The sequence below is a fragment of the Gigantopelta aegis genome, chromosome 15 (assembly GCF_016097555.1).
Source record: "Gigantopelta aegis isolate Gae_Host chromosome 15, Gae_host_genome, whole genome shotgun sequence".
NCBI classification, from domain to species: domain Eukaryota; kingdom Metazoa; phylum Mollusca; class Gastropoda; order Neomphalida; family Peltospiridae; genus Gigantopelta; species Gigantopelta aegis.
The window spans coordinates 5,538,175-5,565,765 of record NC_054713.1 but is presented as its reverse complement, the minus strand read 5'-3'; the positions used below and the strand labels follow the sequence as shown (position 1 = coordinate 5,565,765).

The window sequence follows — 27,591 nt, the reverse complement described above, 5'->3', positions numbered from 1 at the left end:
GCGGAGCACTCACTCAGGGTTTGGAGTCGGTACCTGGATTAAAAATCTCATGCCTCGACTGGGATCCGAACCCAGTACCTACCAGCCTGTAGACCGATGGCCTGCCACGACGCCACTGAGGCCGGTACAAATTGTATGTGTGACGTCCTTAGAGTCTGGACTCTATAAAAGTTTTATATGCACGGGCCCTGGTACAGTTAAAATACAACAAAAGCCATTTGAACAAAAGAAAAAAATATATAGTTTACTGTTTTCTGGTAGAATTCTATAGTGTCCGACCACAGGAAGACTAGAAGTTAACACAAAATGCCAAATGTACTTCAATACAAATAGATCATTATTCTAAGCGCATTGTGATAAACATGTTGTATGGGGTGATATATACATATACAAAAAAATACCACTTTAAGAAGTTGATCAGCGGAGCAAGAAATTTAGAATAAAACTAGTTTATTGTTGGTGGTAAAATAGCTCAGTTTTAAAATGGTGCACGGTAGAAAAATCATTACGTAAATAAAACGTCACGTCATCACCTGTGTGAATATTAAAGGATTGTAAACTGGCTCAAAGTCTTTTTACACAGGGGGCGGGGGCGGATAGTGTCAAATCCTCAAATTCGTGCAAAAATGATAGAGATATTCGGGTACAATAAGCTAGCCTGAAACCTTTTCACCATGTTGTTTTTCCACAATTCTAACCACTATTCTAACCACTATACTACAATGTAGTTGTAATCCATGTACAAATGCGTAGTGATCCGTTTGCTTCGGACAAACATCAGACTGCCCTACTTTAAAAATGGGACCCGTATGTCTATGCTCAGAAGTCCATTTATTTTCTTCTAGGATAAACGGCACTTCCTTACTTGATTCTAGAACTTTTTTTATTTTCCTATACACATTTAGGTTTCTTATTTATGTCTTCCGACTGCCACCCTATGGACTATTCAATACGGGAGTTTTGTCCAAGGTCGAAATTTTCACCACCATGGGTGTACTTTTTCTACCCTACATGACCGCATATGGGAGTTTTAGGTCCATTCTTGAGGTAGGGGGGAAAAAAGGTTATGGGCTGTGTGTGTGTGTGTGGGGGGGGGGGGGGGGGGACTGGCCAATCGACAATCGTGTTTAGTACAGATGACGAGTAGAAAAATTATCATTGGTTTTCTTACATCATGCGCCATTTTAAAAGCAATCAATTTATAAAAATAAAAATTGTATCACCAATAAACAACACAGTACACTAGTTTTGTGCCAAAAAAAACCCACCTCAGAAATGTTCTGCATTTCATATTTTTTCCTCTATTAAACTTCAAAAAGTAGGACGTTTTATGTTTCAAATCACCCAATATAAAGTAATATACAAAACACTACATAATGCTGCTACAGCTATGTATAGTTGGCCTATAGTCAGTACATTCACGGTGTTGTGTGTAACGGTATATTGGCGCTTAGTGTTTGGCCTACATGCACAATTCAAACTAATCCAGTTAGTAAACTTTCATCAAATATCTAACGTGTTGGAAGCATCTGGAACATGTGTTTTGACGGTGAGGTGAGGCCTTTACAAATAATTAATATAGTATTTATATTCTTGTGTTTAGAATTCGCCACCTAAACATGTGGCTTCAGAGCGAAGGGGGAGGGGGTCGGGTGCATAGTGCTTACACATTAAAATGGCATGAAATTTGGAGGACGAACATACGAACCAGTATTTAATCTTGAACAATTACACAGACACGTGTGCAGTGTAAATAAAAACAGTGCCAGGTTAACAGGTGCCGTCGTTTTTTGTTGTAAAAAAAATGCATTATTATTATTATTAAACCTATCATGCGAAGAAATAAACTTCTCGTAGGTCACAATACTTTAAAAGGTCATAATATAAACTGTATGCGTGTGGCATCATTTGTAAACGCATGACCTTCTGCTCTGGGCCTGGTTGCCCAAAGCGATCTTACCTCTAAGATAACATTAAGTGCTTAAGGTGATCTTAGCACTAAGACCGCTACGTGGAACCGGGCCCTGGACTTCATTTGTATAACTGTACTATGTATTCATAGCATAGACTTGTATCCTGAATCACAGTTGTATAAACCTATATCTTAAGACTTCATTGGTATAAATGTGTGCCCTGGCTTTGTTTCTATAAACGTGTATCCATCCTGGACATTTATTCTGAATAAATTGTGACCAACAATCAGTTGAACAAAGTCATATTCAGGACTTCCACTTGTGTATATATGTGAAACTTAAACTGGAGTTCTAGCACCATGTTTATAAACGTCTACATGTAGTTTAAACCCAATCTCTAATAAGGTCCCGAGACTTTTAACATCATGACAATGCCCACAAATTGTATGTGTGCGACAGTTTTAAAGATCCGAGTTTAGACTAAGTTTTGTGAGCATGTGCATCACACTTCATATCTGTATCTAATACATAAACATGTTCTGGAGACAATTTCGCAAAACATCTTAATTTATTTCTGCAACTAGCAGTCACTGGTCATAGGTTTACATGTGTTTGGCATTGATTTCATGCACAAAATGGTGCATATCACAACAAAAGATGGAGCATTTTAAGGAGGGTGGGAATATATATATATGTGCGTTATAAAAAACCTACACATATATTTGTTGTGCTGTTAATAGTATAAAGAATGGTGGTTTAGTCGTAGATTTATATTTACGTGCAAAACTCGGCTTACGATGTTTTGTGAAAGTGGGCCCTGGACTTTATATTAGATAAACTTCTACCTGGGATTCTTTAGAAGTTTGATATCCTAGTGTTGTGTCAGACAAACTTGCATTCCCCATAGAACAATGGATCACACCTGCGTCCAAACAATCAGGCCTTGAATATCCGAGCATCCTGGCTGTGAATATCCTAGCATCCAGTTACCTGGGTGTGAATATCCTAGCATCCATTTACAACTTTGTTTTACTTGAAAAGGTGACATGTTTGGCTTTATTACATTATGCCGGAGAAAAAGAAAATAATATATCTTTTCAGTAGCCGAATTACGGTAAAAATAATTATAATAAAATAATAATAATAATAATAATAAAGAATAGAATGTGTAACCTTAACCCTTTGCATTATACATGTAGTACTACTAGTATTTGATGGCAACTAACATTCCATCCCCACCCACACATCATTTCTCTCCCATTAATTTAGTTTGTGTGCATGTCATAAAAAGACATCAACAAAAACAGCACGCTTTCAAACTGAATATCATCACTATTTTGGCATATTTGAACACAATTACCCCTTCCCTTTTAATAAATGTTAAGATTAACAAAAACAAAGCATTTAAATTTCTTGTATAAAAGTAGGTCTCAAACCTGAAGTAAAGATGTTGGTTTTCTAACACTAAAAAAATAGATGCATTTGTCAATCTTGTGTAGCTTCAAGCTAAGAAATGAACAGTAACAATCAGGCGCAAAAGCTTTAAAAACTCAAGACTGGACTTAAGGCTCAACTCCTCTCAGTGGCACATTGGTCACATGATCCTGGTAGACAGGGTTCAAATCCTGGCACCAGCTCCGACTCAAATGTAGCAGGTTTTCTCTCTAAGATTCTAAGTCCGAATCATTAAATGTTTGACATCCAATAGCTGGTGATTAGTAAAACAATGTGATCTAGTGTTTTCGCTAAACAAAAGCTTTAACTGAAGACTATGTGTCAGAATTACCAAATGTCAGACATTCAATAGCCGATGATTAATAAATCAATGTGTTCTAGTGATATCATTAAACAAAACAAACTTTAACTTACAGGTCATGTTGCAATTAAGCATAATCACCATCTTGATGCTAAAGCTTTCATCATGATGCCACCGATTCTAAAAAATAGAATGACCTCTCTGAAGCATTTTAAGCCATCCCCATTGGCTGCTAGGATGTTCAGACCAGTCTAAACACACATGGGGGAAATGACATCAGGCTAAGATAAAAGAAATTACCTTTCTGTGGCATTTGAGTCCAGAGGATAGACCAGAGCCTTGAGCAAAGACTAAGTTTTAAAAGCACGGGCCCAAAACTAATATAAGTGTAAAACTAGCAGAATTGTGCAAAAAGGTATTCCAAAAATCCACCCCACTAGAGTTATCTAGTACATAGAAGCATCTAAACCCAGAATAAACGTCACAAAGGCGTATCTTATAGCAGCAACATTCCGTCTGCATATACACAATATACACATGGACATGTATGTAGGATCAAATGTTTTTAAAATAAATTCAGAAAATACCCAAATTTTGGCAGGATAATATTTAAATATACACCTTTTACGACCTAAGTACTCTTATTTTAAACTTGTAAATTGTTAAAGCTTATCAGTTACCATCATGGCAACTACAGCTAATACATTTTTCCCCCCAAGAGCATTAATATTTTTCAACTGTTTCATATCTTGGAGTATAGTGTACATTTCTACATGTATGTCTAAATTAAAGTTTATTATTATTTTGATAATTATTCAATTAAAAACTGAAATTAAAAATAATCTTGACAAGTGCACATCTGAAATATGTAAATAACACTATTAACAGTGTATTTATATTTATTTAAAAAATAGTAATAATAATAATGTTTAACAAAAATTGTAATAACATATTAAAGGTTCATTGTCCAAACTTACATTACGCAGAACATAAAACAAAACATTATTTGGTTTCCGTAAATAACCGTAGTTAAAATGTCCCGAGTTTGTCAAATTAAATATTAAATTTGTCATTCTTTTTAAGTACCTTTCAGAAATACAAGTACACTCTGTTGAACTGAGATGTTAATTCAGAACATGGTGGTGCGACCAGTCACAAACGTAAACCTTTATTCATTTCCTGAAAAGATTTGAAACTTTGGCAAAATGGTTGATAAATGTATTTAATCCTATCGATCTATTTGACATATTCTAAAATTACGGAAAACAAGATGGTACATTTCATAAAATGTTGTATGTGGACCAAGAAGAAAATATATCTACTTTTTTAAGTGTTATAAAATCTGAATTATGAAGTTTTACGTGTATTAACATTTTCAACAGCACTGTAAATATAATAATAATAATCATCATCATAATAATCATAAAAAAAAAAAAAAAAAAAAAAAAAAAAAAAAATGGTTTCTTGATGTGCCATTTGTGCTGTCAAGTTTCTCTAAACGTGCAAAAAAACTATTTGTACTTGAAGCCTCTTCCTTTAACAGTTTAGCTTCCGCATCCTTATTAACCGGGGATTTATACCTAACTTTATAGATCTCATCGCCATGGCGCGATTAAAATGTCTCTGAGTTTTAACCATGTCTCCGCCCTCGTCGAAATTCGCCTCTATCGACGTGATGACCCCAAAAAGAACCCCGAGAACGAGAAACAAAATAATGAATAGCGTGTACTGGGTCACCGAAGGACTGGGCGTGCTTTCCATCTCCCGTAAATGTGCCTGCGCTGGCTGGAACCCGGGGTTCAGTTCGAGCGAGTGTCGGAAATGCAGTGACGCCTCCTGAAAATGGCCATAAGCTTTTAAAATCTCGCCCAGCGTGAAGTGCTGGAGCCAGGAGTTCTCGTTGGGCGGCTGCATCATGAGTGACCTGCGGGTAAGGAAGATCGCATCGTCGAGGTACTGGAGGTTAAACAGAACTCGGGCGAGGTTCAGAAGCACGTCGGGATTGTCAGGTGATATCGAGAGTGCCTTTCGGAAACAGTCTATAGACAACTGTGTGTTTCCTTTAATTCGCCAAAAATTTCCAATTTGATTGTACAGCTGTATGGACTTCGTTTTCTGAAAAATATTATTTAAAATACATTCAGTCACATACATTGTATAAATTAAACAGACACGGGTACAAGGTTACACATTTCACATGAAACATTTGTTGGCATTTGTTTTATTTTTTTCATTCCATCTTTGTATAAAATTTTGTCTACATCTTTATTTAATAATACCATGAAATAAAATTTAGCAGACATTACAAAATGTAGCTTCAACACATAATTTAATTAAGCTGCCAATATGCAACTTTGATAGTCTTCCTTTTAGATACAGTTTATAAATTACACCAATACATCAGTGTTCGAAATAAGCACTTGTCCGTTTGTTCCAACAAGTGAAAATCTATTCAGACAAGCAAAATGCGCCTTGATGGTTGCCCAGTGGACAAGTAGAAATTTTCAGTGCAGTTTTATTTTGAGCAATCAAAAACATCATCCTGGGACTTGAATAAAACAAATCATTTATTTGGACAAATGAAAATATTGGCGGACAAGTAGATTTCTAGATTTATTTGTCTGGTGGACTAGTGAAAAATTCTGCTTATTTCTATCACTGTGTACACATGCTCAGTTGAACTGGTAACTTGGGATGGAAGCAATGTTTATGTGACCAGTCAATGTATGTCATTTTTCTACGGAATTCTTTTCTTCTTGTAAGCAGTGTTCAAAGTACATGTATGTACATGTAGTGTAAAATCAAGTTCATGAAGTACATGCATGCAGTCGCCTTTCTTTCAAACAACCTACATGTACACGTAATATCAATGTAACCCATTCAATCATTTGTTATAGAATATTTAGACTGAAATAATAATGAAATGTGTCCATGTATCAACTGGTATATCCACCAACATCAGGTAAAATGTTCTGTAGATAAATACATGTAGCCAAGTGGTAAATCAGTCACCTGATACACATTCGGTCTGGGATTGATCCCCGTCGGTGGACCCATTGGGCTATTTCTCGTTACGTCATGATTGGTATACCAAAGGTTGTGGCATGTGCTATCCTGTCTGTGGGATGGTGCATATAAAAGATCCCTTGCTGCCAATGGAACATTTTTAGTGGGTTTCCTCTTTAACTTTAAGACTATATGTCAAAATTACCAAATGTTTGACATCCAATAGCTGACAATTAATAAATTAATGTGCTCTAGTGGTGTCGTTAAACAAACAAAAAACTTACTTTATACTGTGCAAATGTATGTACAGTGTACAAAGTTTCTACAAGTATGTTGTATTGTCTAAATATACATGTGGCAAAATATAAAGGGAGATAACACAACACAACTTTTACTTTTATATATATATATATATGAGCCGTCACACGCGAAAACCTACAATTTGGCATGACGTCATAAACCGAGTAAACACGGCTCAAAGTTTGACGTCACATATAAACGCAGAAGTAAAAGTTGACATGCTGTTTGCGTTGTTTGTTTTGAAGAATTTAGAAGATGACATCTTCTTCTTTACATGAAGATTAGTTTGAAGTAAACATATATCTGTATGTACAATAGTGTTTGGTTACTATTTTGTATTTTGTACCTGAGAACACTGGTCGAGATCGTTAGCGATACCATCAGTACTTTGATACACATTTACAAGCATAGGGAGAAGTCCTATATATCGATATGGCATGCAAGTATCACGCATTTTTATTATGTACATGATTATACATAACATAAAGTTCAGCAACGTTTCCAAAATTTATATACAATATTCATAAGTTAGACCAAACATCAAATTAGGATCGTATCAGGTTGCATGGGTCTACCACTTGGTTAGGCCTACCTGTTCTGTGGACTACAATCAACACCACTATTTCTACTCCTATTTCTATTTCTAATCTAAATACTGAAAACTAAATCACTTCCTACAAAAAAAAATATATATATCTGTAACAATACTACATTATTAGTTATTTATTTTAACATCGTTTGCAAACAAATTTACTGTCGTCTGCACACACATTGCAGTATGGTAACAGAAACATTTCATTTATATACATGTACCTTTATTATACGTCATGATGCCATTGCATAAGCTGGTCTAGAGATTAACGTGGAGGTATAGTAAGATCAATTCTTGAAAGGTTGTTTCTCCCTCAACCAAATTTATTATTGCTGTGTGTGTATGTGCGTACGTGCATGTGTGTGATAATTATTAAACTATTATAATATCTGTTCACTTTACATCATTTGTATAGGAGTTGGTTTTCTTTCCTTACAGATGTATATTTTAATTTTACATGAAAGCCTGAAGTAGTCCTACTCTTTGAGGCACATTTTGGAATTCAAAATAGAAGACCAAGACTAAGAACAGTGGAAACAGAAGAAACAGTATCTGTATTAGCTGATGAGCGGGACGTAATCCCGGATTATCCAGTGGTAAAGCACTCGCCTGATCAATCCCCATCGGTGGAGCCATTAGGCTATTTCACGTCCCATCCAGTGCGCAATGACTGGCATATCAAAAGCTGTGGTATGTGCTATCCTGTCTGTGGGATGGTGCATATAAAACATCCGTTGCTACTAATAGACAAATGTAGCGGGTTTCCTCTGTAAGACTATAGGTCAATATTACCAAATGTTTGACATCCAATAACTGATGATTAATAAAAATCTAACTTTTAACTTTAACTGTATTGGATGAATATGATAAATACAGTCCATTAGATGTTGACAGTAATACTGAACATAGAATCAAACACTTATCTGATGATAACACCAGTGAGCAGAATGACACTGAACCTCATCCAATTAGCACAAGTTACAGAAAGGATGCAGTGGATTGTCTTTTAGAAAATAATCTAAAAATCAAATTTATGACCATATTTTGAAGTTGAGGGAAATAGAAAAACAGCAGAAGGAAATGTAGGCCTACATAATATTCTCGCTGGGTAAAACTTAAAGGATTGTGGAAGTCCCCCTCCACCCCCCACCCACCTAAAAAGAAACCAGAAGAGAAAAAGAAAAAAACAGGAGTGGGAAACATGGTTACCATATAGGCTAGCCCGAGTACTTGGGCTATGTGTAGGCCTATCATTGGGTATTGGTCGACTTTGCGAAAAGACATACCTCTTGTTTTAATATTATTTTAATAAAGATTTCAAGATATCTAAAAAATACAGGGGATTCCCTAAATTGGCATAACATGTCTGTGTTCATTTTATTTCCTAATTGAATAAATCAATCGCACTGATATCGCCAGGTGATAAAAAGTTTCGTTTTTGTAAAGGCGTCCAAGAAAAATACTTTTAATGGTGAACACTACCACTTCCGTTATTTTTATAAGCGGTGATACCCCCAAAATGAAAAGTTTCTAATATTTTATAAAGAATTGCCGACTACACAAATGAAGTAATTAAAAATCATCAGTTACGACCAACTGCATCTGCAATTGAGAACAAAATATCAGACGAAAGTTAGTGAACACAAAAGACTGATCGACCACACCGCAGCTTGTTTTCTTTGATGTTGAGTGTGCCGACCGATGATTTTCTTTTTCAGTGTGAAAAAAGGTGTCCAATATGAAATAGCGGAGCTGGGTTCTGTAAAATATAGTAGGATGCGGGAAAATAAAGTGGGATGAAGAAAAATAAAGGAGGCGGCAAAACACGAAAGCGGGGCGGCAAAATGCAATAGTGGGCCATCCGCCCTGCTTACATCGAGCAGCGAGAACACTTGTCACAACAGAAACAAAACTAAATATAAAACCATTCAACCCTTTGTCCACCCCAAGTACCAGGTTACAACATGCTCACTACCAACCGAAGAATGAAACCATATCGTTCGACAGTACGACACCAACAAAATACGAAATTACTCCATAGTGGATACAGGAATCTGAATAAAGTGGGGTGGGGTGCAATATGTAACAGAAATTTGAAAAACATTGGTGTGAAATGTTGTAGTTTGCTAAATTTCATATCTCTCACTAATTAGTATTACATTCATGTATGGGATCTGTAGAGTTATTTTTAAAAATTAAATCGGAATATATCGCTTTCAAAAAAAACAAATCGGAATATATAACTTAAAATACTGGGTAAAAATAAAATGAAAAATGTACTGATTCCAAATCAATTGATTTCATTGAAATTGGGCGGGAAGTAACCTAGAATAAGGTAATAACGTTGAAATTTCATTTTGATGCCGTCTACTTTGATTTTGAAAATATGATGTCATTAATGCTGTATTTTTACAAGATATAATTAAGATAGAGCTCAAATACCTGAGATTTAGTTTTGTAAGGTTATTACCTGTTATTTACCAAAAAATAAGACAAACTTTTTTTTTGCCAAGTTGTAGGTTTTCCCATGTGCAGGGGTTGAAATTTAATTAATGAATAGTGAATTTCAAAAAACACTATTCCATCTAAAAATGTACTATCCCTTCAATTATTAATGTACCACTAGTTTTCCTGACTGCTACGTCGCCCTGTACAACATTGCGTAATGAACAATTGTTTATATACCAGACTATGCATTACTGCGTACTAGCTGGAATTACAAACAAACTCACTCCAAAAAGATGTTTATTTTGTACCATTAAGTGCATGAGAAAGGTCTTAGTAGTGCGAGGATTTGTTCTGCAGAAACATGTAGCTGAAGAAAAAGCATAAGCGGAATAGTCGCAGGCAATTTTCGGTATTATGTGCTTTATTTTCACTTTCATGGTGGAATATTGGAAGAATTGTTTTACTATTCCGTTTCGAAATTTACTATTTGAGGAACAGCGGAATAGCGTAAAACTCGAACCTGATGTGACAGCTCATGTATATATACATACAATTACAGTGAAACCCCTCAAGACCGGACACTCCGTAAAAATCAGGACAGAACTTAACCTCTCTAAACTGGATCGCTCTTAAAACCAGACATTTGTCTTGATTCCAAGGGTGTCTGGTTTAGAGGGTTTCCACTGTACAGGTATGTACAAAATTAATGAATGTGATAGCCAGCCCTGGGCTCTAAACACTCAGCACACTGCCACTCAAACACCTAACATCCTGTACTGCTGTAAGTACACCTGTACATACATACAATGTAGATACAACTGGTGGCGTTCCAATGATTGATTATAACTAAAAATTAACTGGTTCTTAAACGATTTGGCTCTACTGGTCAACATGATTGATTGATTGTGGAATCCATAATTAATTGTTGTACAAAATGGTGAAACATGTTCTTGTATGTACAGGGTCCTACTAGAATGAGGATGACAATGTTTAGCGGAACTAGGCCCAGGGTAATCAAAGCTGATTTCGGTTATACAGTCATGTATTTGAAACTAGCTGCTTAACCCCTCTTTTTTGCTGGTTAAAGGGTGACGGGGTTGTAGTATCTGTACAAAGGCACATGTATAATTTATATCCATGATGTTTATTGAATGATTACTTACAGCCATTTTAGTGACATAATATTATGTTACTAATATTGTCATGTATAAATAAAATATGATTTGGTGATATGGAGAGATGCCAAACCTAGTTGGAGTGTCATAGGAATTGCTAGACTGGTTTATTCCATATTGTCACGCTTGTTATGCTCACTATTTGGAATCCACAAGTTTAAAGAACACGGCAATTGTTGATGGTGAAGAGAGAAAAAGTTCGATTTCTCAGGTGTTAACAACATTTGTGCCTTCCAAAATACGATTCATAATGGTTAGTATCTCACAGTATGATCAAGGGAGAAAAAATTCCTGTGCCAAGCGGAATTTTCATGCTGGGCAAGTAATTATGTTAACTGCATATGCCCGATGACAAGTGACTAATGTAACACCTAAAAGTTATTTGAATTTTGTTACAAATCTTGGTGAATCCTTTGGAAAGAGTTCCGATCATTCAAGCATTTACATAGCTCTAAGGAGAATTAACCCTAACCTTAAATCGTAACTCTTGCAAATGCACTATCATACCAAAATGGAAATTGTGTTGAAAAGTTTGATAACAACTTATTCTCCTTTTACTATCGACTGAAATCGGTAATTTCCACAACTGAATGTTTGATTGAATTTGTACAAGTAATGTTTCGATGATCTTTAAACTTGGACATAGTGTCCAATACACTTTACAGCTTATATAAAATAAAGTATACAGTAACATGCCTTGTTTGTACAATCAAAATGTTTAATCGTTACAAACATGGCATATGAGGATGGATATAGTTTAACATTGTCATATTAAAATTAAATTAGCCGTTAACGCAGTACCGGAATTTACTCTTTGCAAATGAACGGGGGTGTAGGCCTAAAGGAAGTGCTACTAACGAGTTTATAATTTCCGAGTCCACTCGAACAAAGCATAAATATTATGAACTGTATTCTTATAAAAGTTGTAAGATATATGAGCTTAGATGTAATACATCTTGTAGCAGAACATACTTTATGTTTTTCAGTACTTTGCAAATGTAAATCTACGTTTGTGTAAAATAAACGTCTAGGGCGAAGTTAAATTTTATTAGCCCTACATTATAATCGTGACAAGTTAGATTTCATTAGCCCTACGCCATAATCGTGACGATGCGATCCCCTCTAAGCATAAATGACAATATCCCCTCCTCTGCTGTTGTTTACCAAGCCTGAGATATTTTAAAACATTTGCAGAGTAATAGAGCTCATATGTTTAGTTTGAGCCCAGCCATGGCTGTTTGCGAGAGACTTTTCTCAGCCATGAACAGGGTAAAAGCATCCCAGAGATGTGTTTTGGGGCAGAGAGTTTTAAATAATATGCCGGTACTCACAATAATGACACATGGGCCATAGAAGTATGGCTCACAAGTGGAATAGGTTCTCGTCACATCCACGGCCATACAACAAGTGGTCACTAAGACATACACTGACACAATAATTATATATTTAGATGAACAAGTGGACACTACCAAGCAAATAACACAGCTTAAATCAACAAATGGACACTATTTGAAACAAAGTTTAAATCAACAAGTAGAGAAGACAGACAAAAATACAATAAACAGTGGATACTACTGAACAGGCATATAAATTTAGTACTTCCTGGGTAATTGTGATAACCTATTGCTAAATTTCTTTATTTGTGCAATTAAACCAATTGCTTTCAAGATTATTACATTATTGAGCAATGTATTAAATGAAGTACAGTAACAGAATTGGTTATCTAAGAAGTACAGGCAAGTGGAAAAATATATGGAGCAAGTGAATATCTGATTGGCACTTGCCTTGTGGCAAGTAATTTTTTAGAAAAATGTTGAACCCCTGAGTATGTATACACCATGATATTCATATGTACACAGGCATACAGTGACATAACTGTATTACTGAACATTTATTGATCGATGCAAACTAATTAAAAGCTTCATGCATGATCAATGATGCAAATGTTCATACAAGCTAAATGATTTCATGGAAACAAAGATCCATTGGTTGAGTGCTCACTGGAGGAGCTTATGTTGCAGGATAAAACTACCTCAGTGGATCCATTCAACTGATTCGATTTTTTTCTCTTCCAACCAGTGCACCACAACTGAACAAAGGCTGTGGTATGTGCTTTCCTGTCTGAGGGAAAGTGAATATAAAAGATCCCTAAGCTGCAGGAAAAATGTAGCGGGTTTCCTCTGATGACTCTATGTGTCAGAATTATCAAATGTCTTACATCCAATAGCCGATGATAAATTAATCAATATGCTCTAGTGGTGTTGTTAAACAAAACAAACAAAAAACTGTCACTCTCCATCACTGCCCTGAAACTAGTTGCAGGATCTGACAAATCCACTAGCCCTTGTTCCCGGCTGGGCAACAGACGGGTTTATTGGCGAGTGACGTCAAAGTACTGTGTGCGGCCATGTTTAGAATCACGTGATCGGTCCGCCATTAAGGGAGTGAAATTCGCACAATAATAACATGTGAAGGCATTGCATCTGGGTGCATTTTCAGTATTTATAACCTTTTTAGTACATTTTGTGAAAGCAAAACCAGTATGTCGAATAATACAACCTCATTTCAAGATTGTATATTCATATCAAAGTTGGTGGAAGTGTATTAATCATTAAAAACGTAAATAATAAAGCATGTATATATACAGGCGAATATATTAAAGCATAACGAATAATTTAAACTTAAATGCAAGCAAATATAATTTCCCTGGACACTTGTATAGCCTAATATATTGAACTTTAAAACAATATCTTCGCCTCAGCGGACAAGGGTATCAGATAAAAGGGGTTCTGTTTGTAATTAGCTAGGTGGCCCTGTATAGAAAATGTTATGACTAACCAAATGCGCATTTTCGGGGTAATTTAGTGTTGTATATTGTGGATGATTAATTTAATTTAATATTTTTCCAAGAAACAAAAGATAATAATTTTAAAAATATATATTATAATTATAAAATAATAACAGATAAATAAATAAATTATTTTTTATTTTATTTTTTATTATTATTATTATTATTATTATAAAATAAATAATAATTATAAATTTTTTACGACAAAATGGGTTGTGCGATTTTCGGCGTGACATGCATGCGTGTTATGTCAGTAAATTATTTATTTATCATTTTATCGCACACATTTAACACCATAATAACTCGTATGTATATTAAACAAATAATAATAATAAAATAAAATAACAATAAATAAGAGATAAATATTTGGCAGTGTTAACTGCGCCCCACTTCAACCCTAAGTGATCACATCTGGAATATCTCAGAGCTAATAATAGTAACAGCTAAACGTTGACATCTACTCTAGAGTCGAGATCCAAGGTCAGTCTTTTTTTTTTTTAAATCCATGGAACACCACGTTTTCTACAAACGTACATAATTGAAATACTTTTCTATATTTTAGGATGCATTCAGTAAAGTTTCACTTAATAATCATTAAAATTATTTACACTTGCGTGTATTTAATTTATTCGCTATGCTTTTGTATTGGCGTGTATAGATGCTTTATTATTTATGTTTTTAATCATTCACAGATTTCCACCGATATTGATATGAATATACAATATTTAAATGAGGTTGAATTATCCGAGACTGGTTTTGCTTTTGTAAAACGTTCCATAAAAGTAATTAAGACTGAAATTGCACCCAGCTGCAATGCCGTCACGTTATTGTTGCGTGAATTTCACTCCCTTAATGGCGGCTGTACGATTACGCTATCTATCGACAACATCATAAACTGCTGGGCGACAATCAGAAAAACCCGTCTATATTTGGTCTGGGCTAGTGGAAATTATCATTTGACTAGGGACTTTCTCAACCATTTGTCGAATACTACTAGATCGAGAGTAATTTTAACTCATTTAATTATGGTATTAATATGGTAGTATACATATCTTAAATGGCTCTCCATATAATCTAATTTAAGGCAGAGGAGCAATTAATTATTAGGCTACCCTTAGGTTTTTTTCCAGGACAACGTATGATCATCAAGTAACATATAAATTATATCCAGGGCTTTAGACTGCACTAATTATGGGCACAACTTGGACTTTTATCTTTCCTAAGTGCAGGAAGGTCATTTTAGTTCAGTGCTGTCATTAACAGCTGCTGGAGATCCATTAATTACCACAATTAAGTCTGTGGATTCTGATGATCACAGGGCATTGAACCCCAAAAAGTGTTTTGCATAAAATTTTAAACCTTGTGGCTTGTACACATGTATATACATGTGTGTATAAATTTTATTATCTCACCTTCATGTAAAATTCTTTAATCTCATTGGTTGTTTGCCGTTGGACAAATCCCTTATACCCCTGTGGGCGGAGCCAAATTCTCTTATACCCCATCTGAAATTTCCAACAGTTTCCAGCCACCCCAGTTAATGCTAAAGCAATAATTAGATTATAAATAACATTGATAATCAATCAATATTGCAATAATTTCATATTACAAACATTTGAAGTTAAAAACTTGTTTATCTATGGAACTATTTTTCATCACTGGCAAGTGGTTTCGTTCGCGTCCACGTGGTATGGCTCCGTTAATAAATTGTTAAAAATTATTGTCTGGCGTTATTTTGATTATATGGTTTAACATGTCAGCAAGATAAATTTGTTGTAGAAGCATCTCTCGGGGTATATGGCTTTTTATGTACCCTCTGTGTGCTCTTTTACCCTCTCGCCATTGGCTCGGGGTATAAGAACACACAAAGGGTACATAAAAAGCCATATACCCCCCGTGATGCTTCTACAACTTATATTACATATACAGTCTCGCGATGTGCGGTTATGAAATTTGGCTTCGGTTTCGGGTTTTGACAAAAAGAGTAGAGTTCTGGTTTTGATTAACATTTTAATGAAACAGTGCAACTAATTTACAGAATGAAGCTGACAACTTGTACAGTTTTTAATACCTGTTTTTTTGCCTTCCATAATCTTTCTTCAAGTTCGTTCATATCGACGTCTGAAATCTGTGTTCCTTTCTTCTGAAAAATCATCGCCACCTCGGGTTCGGGGAACTGACTGTGCTCCTTGCGCTCAGCTACACCCCGCAGGTGATCGTACTGTGTCGTGTTCACCGACCGGCCACACGTTAAATTTCTTTTGCTTTTTCTATGAGATGTCTTTGTTTGTGTGCTGCAATTTAAAACAAAATGTCCATGTATTAATTTTAAATACATACATACATGTATATGACTTGTTATATAAATGAATATATATAGTTACATTTACATCATACTGACACAGGAAAAATGTTCTTGTCAGTAAAATGTGAACATTTTTTTGACAGTAATTACAAACATGGATGATGATGAGATGAATGGTGAAGCCGCAGTATTTCCATATGGGACTACTTGACAGGGCCGTGATCCACGCTAGCTGTCAGGTGAGCTATCTCGGTATCACCCGAGGCCGGGGTACACAGAACCTGCAGTGCATGCCGGGTAATTGTCCCCCATGTGGGGTCATACACTCGGGAGACACACCCATAATCGCACCCGTGAAGTGGGTGAAACTCGGTGTATGAGGCCTTACACCTACCCATTGAGCCTAGCGGTGCACTCACTCTGGGTTGGAGCTCTACTGGCATGAAAAATCACACATTGGCTCAGGTGGGATACAAACCCAGTACCTACCAGCCTCAAGTCAAATGGCACTAGTCTCAGTCTTTAATAATGTAAATACATTTTGTAAACATGCGCATTTGTGCGTTTGACAACCCAATTAAACAACAAAATATTAAAGGAGTCTGCTCAGACTAATTTTAACCCGTGATAATTGAGACTAAATGTTGTTAATCTACAAACCTTAACACATTTGGATTTAAAAGTTACAACAGTGTGAAACAATCTTAAGTAGACCTATGACTTTGACACCATGAAATACCCTTAATAATAGACTAAAACTCGACTCCATAACCATTCCTTTTCAGACCCATGTGCATTTTTAAAAATATGAAAAAATATTTTGTTATTTGTTGAAAACACCAGGATGACCAGAAACACTTCGGTTGTATGGAAATGGATAATCTAAACAAACAAATCTACATAATGTATGATTTCAGTTATCAACACCGGTTCTAATGATGAAAAATTTGCCTTTTAAGTAGTGTTTAGAAACTAGGGTCTGCAGCGAATATTTCATTTTCAAAATCTTGATTAGTGATATTTCTAGTCAATTGAAAATAATGGATTAGCAACTACTGTTTAAAGGAACATACCCTAGTATTTAAACACTAAGGCATATTTTTCACTAATGGACATTATGTTTGGTTAATTTACAAACCTGTAACAAATTTGGATACAACAGAGTGAAATAAGAGTCTGTGACGTTGAAATACTCTTTAAAATAGGTCCATCGCTGGATTTTTTGTGCACCAGCAATTAAACTCTTATAACCCTTTGGCACCACTCTTCAAGTTACGCCGGTTTGGGAAGTTATAATAACTTCCTAAACAACTACTAGGCTGCCAGGATTGGACTGAACTGCAGTTGGACACGGTGGGGAGTGGGGGTGATGGGATGCCAGGAGTTAGGGCATTCTTTGGGGCTATATGCGTAGGCGGTTCGGCCTTAGGTTTTGTGTAGGGCCGGCCTCCCCTCCCTCCCGACCCTCACCTGGTCACACCAATGTTTAAAATATGACTGGCAGCCCCTTTCCTCTTAACCTCCCATGGGCTTAATGAATATTGTTTAAGAATTATTATTAATTTTAGACCAGCCCATCTAAATTTGCGCCGACAATACATTATATTAATAATTTATATAGGTTAGGAATGTTGATATTTTTCTTTAAGGGCGCAGCCAAAACTTTTTAACCCCAACTCTCCCCTTTTTATACTTTTGGCATTAATATTCAAAATTTCCCCTATTTGTTAAGTTATCCCTGTCCCAAGTCAAACCCCCGATCATATCGGAGGCTGGACTCGGGATAGGGGTGTTAGAAACCCTAGTGGTATATGGACACATTAAACCAGTTACTAAGCTAAGCTAAAATAGGTCTACAAAAACGCGACTCCATAACAGTTACTTCGCAGATGCACATGCATTTTAAAAAATATGAAAAATGCATTTTATGGTGTTAAAAACACCAGGATGACCAGAAACACTTCGGTTGTAAGGAAATGGATAATCTAAGCAATACAATATAGTGATTTCCCAAGAAATTAGGCAAGGCATGGTAGACCAAACACTTTTGGGGCATTTTGACCATTTTTGGGGCACCTGTTTTTCATTAAAAATACCAAAAAATTTAATTAAAATAAACATTAATGTAATTTATGTGCTTGCTTTAATAAATGAATGGCAAAAGATATAAAAGGCATATTTTATTAATTAATACCTTTTTTGGTGTTTTATAAAGGTAATTTTAGAATTAATTACTGAAATTTGAAAAAGGCTTGTTTAATTTCAGGGCAGCATGGCGCTGATTGAGACAAGATGGTGCTAGACTATTGAGGTATGGTGCTGCACCATGCTAAAACAAGCTAGGGAAAACACTACAATATAAGTAATGTTTGATTTCAGTGATGATAAACAGCTCTAATAGTGAGAAATACATACATGTATACCTTAATTTTTTTTAATTAGGTTCTGTCCCTTGAATGTTTTAAAATTGTGTAGTGATCTCGAAACTTGTGTAGCGAATCGCAACGTGATATTGAATAAAATGTTCCCTGGTATGTCACTTTCAACCTTCAAATCATTTATTCATGTAACATTATTATTACTAATCTTCTTATAGTCCCTGGGACATTTTTGTGAGGACTCAGAAAGTGGAGACGATATGACTGGTAATCCAGCAGTTAAACACAACAAATGTTACTAAAATGTAAGGTGCGAAATTAGGGTGAACATTGTACTATGTACTATGTACATGTATGTAAATTATGTCATGAATAAACTGTTAATCCTAAGGTGCTTAATTTAAATATTGACATGGACATTTTTGCTATCATTTTAATAAACCTTGTAGGGACACATTTTGTTTGAAAAGTAGATTTAGATGTATCTGTCATGGTTCGCTATGCAACTTTCAGATATCACTACTGTGTACTCGCCCGCTCGCCAAATGAGAGTAAAAATTCTCATGGACGAGTTGAAAAATGCAACTTCTAGTCCGACGGGCGATCTGTCTTTTTCTGACGGATGGTATTTTGTTTTTATTTTATAAACCTTGAATTTTGTAAATCTATATGAAAGAACTGTGAAAAACTGTCTTTATTACAATATTTAAAAATATATATATATCATTTGATGTGCATATTATAATATTATTAAACAATATATTGTTCTATAGGCTGGCGGACTAGTTAACTTCTGGCAGGCTAGTAAATTTTAGTTAGTTCTGGTCCAGCAGACTAGTGAAATATTTTTCATTGCTGTACCCCTGTGTTCCCTCTGCACACCAGATCCATGGCAACCAGTTTGGGTGGGGGGATTTGCCCTCACCCCTTAATGACAAAAATGTACCAGGCTTTTGTTTTTGCCCTACTCTATCAATCTAGATGCAAAATGTGGTTTGTGCACACACCCCACTGCCCACTAGAGATTGTGCACTCACTCCAGTAGCTCGAGTCACTTCCAGCCATCCCCTTAATAATATTAATATGTAGGTCTATCCCTAGTGCATGGCACACATTAAAGGGACATTCCTGAGTTTGCTGCAGTTTTTAAGATATTATCAACTAACAGTAACAGAGACTTTTTAATGATTGTAATTACATATCAAATATATTTTTCTGTATAAAATATTAGTCCCTGTATATTAAACGTGTTTCGGATCGTTCTAATATTTGTAGTAGGTTAAATTTCATTTTATTTCCTAAAATATATTTTTTCGTACACTGTATACGAAATTATTTGAAGACAAAATCCAGTTTGGGCTTCTTACAAATATTAAGACGACCAGAAAACACATTAAATATACATATATAATGATATTCTAAACAAGAAAATATATTTAATATGTAAGTTTAATCGTAAAAATATTTTATTAGTCGGAAACATTTTACAATGCAGCAAACTCAGGAATGTCCCTTTAAGTAAATGGTTTTCTCAACCACACTCTCAACGACCCCAAACCCTTCCCCTACATATCACTGTTATCAGTATCAATAAGGGGTGGGTTGGAGGTGGCTGAGCTACAACAACACATATCATCTTAGGGCCGGTGCATTGGGTTGTGTTTATTATGTACACACTATTTAATAATTTATAACTGACACATGTAGTTCAAGCTAAAACACGTTACGGTTATAGTTATACTAGTGACAGTCGTGATGATGGCGACCCATGCCTTTAGCTTTCTGTAACAGTTCTGTCTCTTTACCTTTTTTCCTGCCCTAGAGATTCTGGAGTATCGCAGCCCACATGTTGTGTTTCCACCCTCCACTCCCCATTTTTAACAACTTTGTTTTTCAAAATGTCCATCACAAGATCGTCTTCCGAATGACTTCCATCGTCCGTGGTAGCTCGTCTCACTTTCCCCTCGCCGGGATCGAGCCGCCAGTGGTTGGAACTTGAGGAGCTCCTAGAATTACTGTTCACAATGTGCAGTGATATGACGTAGATCGCCATGTATGAAATGCATGGCAAATCACAAGTCATTTTGACAGACTACACCGTCTGTTTCGTGTTTTGACAGTTGACAACTATCCACAATCAATGGCGTCTCGAGCGTTAAATACCGGTGCTGCCACCTTTGATGAAGCGCGATAACTCGGGTTCAGGCACCTTCATAAGTTACACGCATGCACGTAAAGATTTTGGTTGTTTGTTGGAACTTCTTATTAATTCATTAGCACTTTAATAATATAAAAGTTTTACTATTCTAGCATAGATAATATGTTTTAACCTAGTCAGTGGGGTTTACCCCGTTTAGGACCTTAATAACTTCTACAAAAGTGTAACTGACATTCCGTTTTTTAATAAATTTTTATTAAGCGTATCAGACAGTGGGGCAACTGCCCCCCCCCCCCCCCCCCCCCCCCCCCCCCCCCCCGTGCTGGAGCTAAACCTCAAATTCAGGCAAAAATTATGCACATATTCGGACATAATGTGCTGACCTGAAACCTTTTTTCCATGCATTCCCATCACTCTACCGTCAAAATTAGTTGTAATTGGTGTAAAAATGCGTAGTGATTCGTTTTCAACCCAATATAACTGTTTGGCAGTAATGCTAATATTAATAAATGTACAGATTCGAGTATTTTTGTTTAATTCGGGCATAAACCAGCCTCCCCCCCCCCCCCCAAAAAAAAAAACCACACGCAAAAAACAAACAACAAAAACAACAACAACAAAATGGGAGCCTGTACGCCTATGTGCATCTAATTATGCTAGTTAATTATCTTCCCATTCACATATTGTTGTACTATCTCACAACCTTCCACTTTGTCACTTTCTAATGTAAATCAGGCGCGGATTCGGCGACTTCAGAGAAAGAAATAAAAACCTTCCACCATGTCCGGCACCCCCCGTGCTTATAACCAATTTAGGTTCAAGCACGCTGTCCTGGGCAAGCACCTCAGCTATGTGACAATGCGAGGTAATTGGTTAGCTACCCATTGAGTTGTTACAACTCGCTCTGGATGAGAGCGGGTACTGGACTGCGAACCCAGTACCTACGTACTTGGGGCGGGACGTAGCCCAGTGGTAAAGCGTTCGCTTGATGCGCGGTCGGTCTGGGATCGGTCCCTATCTGTGGGCCCATTTGGCTATTTCTCGCTCCATCCAGTGCGCCACGACTGGTATATCAAAGGCAGTCGTATATGTTATCCTGTCTGTGGGATAGTGCATATAAAAGATCCCTTGCTTCTAACCGAAAAAGAGTAGCCCATGAAGTGGCGACAACGGGTTTCCTCCCTCAATATCTGTGTGGTCCTTAACCATAAGTCTGACGTCATATAACCGTAATTAAAATGTGCATAATGCTTATATTTTGCCTGAGCTTCCATTTATAAAAGGCTCTATAATTCAGTTTGTTTTTTCTTTAACGACACTAGTGCACATTGATTTATTTTAAATTAATGGAAACTTTGACATTATAGTCATGGAGAGGAAACCCGCTTATTTTTTTCATTAGTAGCAAGGGATCGTTTAATCACCAGCCGGCAGACAGGATACTAGCACATAACACGGCCTTAGATATACCAATAGTGGTGCACTGGCTGGATTTACAAATATCTCAATGGCGTCAATGACGGGGATCGATCCCAGACATGATTCTGAAACATGTACAATGACAGCAAACACAGAATGTTTAGATGCTTGTGTCATGCAGGCGCCTCACCCCCCCCCCCCCCCCCATCATAGATGAACATAGTTGTATATATATTGTGAAAAAAAAGCAAAAAAACAATAAAACAACAAATTTATTTCACTGTGCTGATGTTTCCTAGTGCAGAAATTTAATATATATATATATATATATATATATATATATATATATATATATATATATATATATATATATCGATTACCTTTATTTATTTAAACACAAAGAACAAATAACACAATGTAATCCACACTGCAACCAATAACACTCAGTGGAACAGAACAGGCCCACTCCATTTGATTGTGGTTCTTACATCTAACTGTATATAACTCCATTTGATAGGCCTAACTGTATATAACCCGTCCCACTTTTGATTGTGGTTCTTATATCTAACTGTATATAACCCGTAGGCCCACTCCATTTGATTGTGTAGTTCTTATATCTAACTGTATATAACCCGTAGGCCCACTCCATTTGATTGTGGTTCTTACATCTAACTGTATATAACCCGTAGGCCCACTCCATTTGATTGTCGTTCTTATATCTAACTGTATATAACCCGTAGGCCCACTCCATTTGATTGTCGTTCTTACATCTAACTGTATATAACCCGTAGGCCCACATTTGACTGTATAACCCGTAGTTTTGATTTACATCTAACTGTATATAACCCGTAGGCCCACTCCATTTGATTGTTCTTACATCTAACTGTTAACCCGTTATTTGACTGTGGTTCTTATCTAACTGTATATAACCCGTAGGGCCCACTCCATTTGATTGTGGTTCTTACATCTAACTGTATATAACCCGTAGGCCCACTCCATTTGATTGTAGTTCTTACATCTAACTGTATATAACCCGTAGGCCCACTCCATTTGATTGTCGTTCTTACATCTAACTGTATATAACCCGTAGGCCCACTCCATTTGATTGTGGTTCTTACATCTAACTGTATATAACCCGTAGGCCCACTCCATTTGATTGTCGTTCTTACATCTAACTGTATATAACCCGTAGGCTCACTCCATTTGATTATCGATCTAACTGTATATAACCCGTAGGCCCACTCCATTTGATTGTCGTTCTTACATCTAACTGTATATAACCCGTAGGCCCACTCCATTTGACTGTGGTTCTTACATCTAACTGTATATAACCCGTAGGCCCACTCCATTTGATTGTGGTTCTTACATCTAACTGTATATAACCCGTAGGCCCACTCCATTTGACTTTCATCTAACTGTATATAACCCGTAGGCCCACTCCATTTGATTGTCGTTCTTACATCTAACTGTATATAACCCGTAGGCCCACTCCATTTGATTGTGGTTCTTACATCTAACTGTATATAACCCGTAGGCCCACTCCATTTGATTGTGGTTCTTACATCTAACTGTATATAACCCGTAGGCCCACTCCATTTGATTGTGGTTCTTACATCTAACTGTATATAACCCGTAGGCCCACTCCATTTGATTGTCGTTCTTATATCTAACTGTATATAACTTACATCTAACTGTATATAACCCGTAGGCCCACTCCATTTGATTGTCGTTCTTATATCTAACTGTATATAACTAACTGATATATAAACCCCGTAGGCCCACTCCATTTGATTGTGTTCTTATATCTAACTGTATATAACCCGTAGGCCATCTATTTGATTGTCGTTCTGTAACTGTATATAACCCGTAGGCCCACTCCATTTGATTGTGGTTCTTACATCTAACTGTATATAACCCGTAGGCCCACTCCATTTGATTGTGGTTCTTACATCTAACTGCATATAACCCGTAGGCCCACTCCATTTGATTGTCGTTCTTACATCTAACTGCATATAACCCGTAGGCCCACTCCATTTGGTTGTCGTTCTTACATCTAACTGCATATAACCCGTAGGCCCACTCCATTTGATTGTGGTTCTTACATCTAACTGTATATAACCCGTAGGCCCACTCCATTTGATTGTGGTTCTTACATCTAACTGTATATAACCCGTAGGCCCACTCCATTTGATTGTGGTTCTTACATCTAACTGTATATAACCCGTAGGCCCACTCCATTTGATTGTGGTTCTTATATCTAACTGTATATAACCCGTAGGCCCACTCCATTTGATTGTGGTTCTTACATCTAACTGTATATAACCCGTAGGCCCACTCCATTTGATTGTGGTTCTTACATCTAACTGTATATAACCCGTAGACCCATTCCATTTGATTGTGGTTCTTATATCTAACTGTGTATAACCCGTAGGCCACTTCATTTGATGGTGGTTCTTGTATCTAACTGTATATAACCCGTAGGCCCACTCCATTTGATTGTGGTTCTTACATCTAACTGTATATAACCCGTAGGCCCACTCCATTTGATGTGGTTCTTACATCTAACTGTATATAACCCGTAGGCCCACTCCATTTGATTGTGGTTCTTACATCTAACTGTATATAACCCGTAGGATTGTGGTTCTTAGATCTAACTGTATATAACCCGTAGACCCATTCCATTTGATTGTGGTTCTTATATCTAACTGTATATAACCCGTAGGCCCACTCCATTTGATTGTGGTTCTTACATCTAACTGTATATAACCCGTAGGCCCACTCCATTTGATTGTGGTTCTTACATCTAACTGCATATAACCCGTAGGCCCACTCCATTTGACTGTGGTTCTTACATCTAACTGCATATAACCCGTAGGCCCACTCCATTTGACTGTCGTTCTTACATCTAACTGCATATAACCCGTAGGCCCACTCCATTTGATAATCTAACTGCGTAGGCCCACTCCATTTGACTGTGGTTCTTACATCTAACTGCATATAACCCGTAGGCCCACTCCATTTGACTGTGGTTCTTACATCTAACTGTATATAACCCGTAGGCCCACTCCATTTGATTGTGGTTCTTACATCTAACTGTATATAACCCGTAGGCCCACTCCATTTGATTGTGGTTCTTATATCTAACTGTATATAACCCGTAGGCCCACTCCATTTGATTGTGGTTCTTATATCTAACTGTATATAACCCGTAGGCCCACTCCATTTGATTGTGGTTCTTATATCTAACTGTATATAACCCGTAGGCCCACTCCATTTGATTGTCGTTCTTATATATAACTGTATATAGCTTACATCTAACTGTATATAACCCGTAGGCCCACTCCATTTGATTGTGGTTCTTACATCTAACTGTATATAACCCGTAGGCCCACTCCATTTGATTGTGGTCCTTACATCTAACTGTATATAACCCGTAGGCCCACTCCATTTGACTGTGGTTCTTACATCTAACTACATATAACCCGTAGGCCCACTCCATTTGACTGTGGTTCTTACATCTAACTGCATATAACCCGTAGGCCCACTCCATTTGATTGTAGTTCTTATATCTAACAGTATAACCCGTAGCCCTACTCCATTTGATTGTAGTTCTTATATCTAACTGTATATAACCCGTAGGCCTACTCCATTTGATTGTAGTTCTTATATCTAACTGTATATAACCCGTAGGCCCACTCCATTTGACTGTCGTTCTTACATCTAACTGCATATAACCCGTAGGCCCACTCCATTTGATTGTCGTTCTTACATCTAACATTATAACCCGTAGGCCCACTCCATTTGATCGTTCTTACATCTAACTGTATATAACCCGTAGGCCCACTCCATTTGATTGTGGTTCTTACATCTAACTGTATATAACCCGTAGGCCCACTCCATTTGACTGTGGTTCTTACATCTAACTGTATATATATTTAACCCGTAGGCGTATGTGATAGTAGTCGGCCTGAGAGCATTTGATTGTGGTTCTTATATCTAACTGTATATAACCCGTAGGCCGAACGGCAGTGCAGATCATAAGAGGAGAACTTATTAGATTTAGCGACATCACTAGAGCACACTGATTTCATTAATCATTGGCTATCGGATGTCAAAAATGTTTTCACGGGATCTTTTATATGCACCATCCTACAGACAGGATTGCACATACCACGACCTTAATATACCAGTCGTGGTACACTGACTGGAACGAGTAATAGCCCAATTGGTCACGGATGGGGATCGATCCCAGACCGACCGCGCATCAGGCGAGCGATTTACCACTGCGCTACGTCCCGCCTCTCACATGGTCGAACTTCTATTTATAGATTACGTCTTACACACGAGTAATTACATACATTTTTAAACGTTTAAATTGCTGCTGTTACTATTCCTACCAAGCCGTAGGAATCGAGGACTTTGATTCCTAGGCCCCGTTCCACGAAGCGATCTTAGCACTAAGATCAACGTAAGTGCATAGGGTAGCTATGCGCGTAAGGTAATTTTAGGGCTAAGATCGCTTCGTGGAACGGGGCCCAGGGAAGAGCAGTCTCATTCCTTAGGAATCATATTCCTTCCCAGACTTATATGCCCAGTTTGTTCTTATTTCCCCCTATGTCGTGTATTCCAACAGGACGTACAGAAAAGGTAAGTACACGATCGTAAATATAACCTAATAAAGATTGAGTATAGTACGCTGTACCAGAAGCTTACATTTATGTATGTAACGATCAAGTGACCGTAATACATGATCAGGGCATGATCTCTGCACAATGCAGAGTCGAATGGGCATTTGGCGAAATAGTGGTTGATTCCACGAATCTCTATCTAGTGTCTGGTGTGTAGGAGGGCAGCCACGCCGGGGGAATGCTTTACTGGGGATTTCACCCCTCAGTCTTATACCCCCACAAAGAGGACTGCCACTCCCAGACGCGTTTACTCTGAAAACAAGCACTGGACAGAGCTCATTAAAACAAGTACAGCTGTGATGACATACACTCATGAATCACTGTAGTAACACTGATGATATCAGGTGTCCGCGAAAGGTGAGCATATCCTGCCCCACCGCTAGCACCGGCCATTACAGTTGTCAAGCTTACAGCTCCGTCTAAAACGAAGGAATGAATGTTTAACGAAAAATACATCGGCTATTGGGTGTCAAACTATGGTAAATCCAAACAAATTAAGTGATGGTCAACATCAATATAAAAAGTCAACAGTTAAATAAAAACACAGCGTAAATAAATGTGTAAAAATAAAATATCACAGATAGATAAAATTAAAATGTAGAATA

The 27,591-nt window shown here is 36.9% G+C and overlaps 1 protein-coding gene across 1 annotated transcript; it reads right to left on the bottom strand.

The window, feature by feature from the left end:
* Nucleotides 1-221: 221 nt before the first annotated feature.
* LOC121389956 lies at nucleotides 222-20,873 on the bottom strand. Its single transcript, XM_041521628.1, has 3 exons — nucleotides 20,527-20,873; nucleotides 16,110-16,332; nucleotides 222-5,784 (listed from the first exon to the last, which is right to left on the bottom strand). The coding sequence occupies exons 1-3, from the start codon at nucleotides 20,802-20,804 to the stop codon at nucleotides 5,206-5,208; spliced, it is 1,080 nt and encodes a 359-aa protein (XP_041377562.1). The 5' UTR covers nucleotides 20,805-20,873; the 3' UTR covers nucleotides 222-5,205.
* Between the last annotated feature and the right edge of the window lie 6,718 nt (nucleotides 20,874-27,591).

Excerpts from the sequence above, each read along its gene's own strand:
- LOC121389956 (XM_041521628.1), bottom strand. The coding sequence starts at position 20,804 with ATGACTTGTGATTTGCCATGCATTTCATACATGGCGATCTACGTCATA. Across the intron at positions 16,333-20,526 it reads TCTCTAGGGCAGGAAAAAAG|CACACAAACAAAGACATCTC; the intron begins GTAAAGAGACAG and ends TTTAAATTGCAG. Across the intron at positions 5,785-16,109 it reads TATGGAAGGCAAAAAAACAG|AAAACGAAGTCCATACAGCT; the intron begins GTATTAAAAACT and ends AATATTTTTCAG.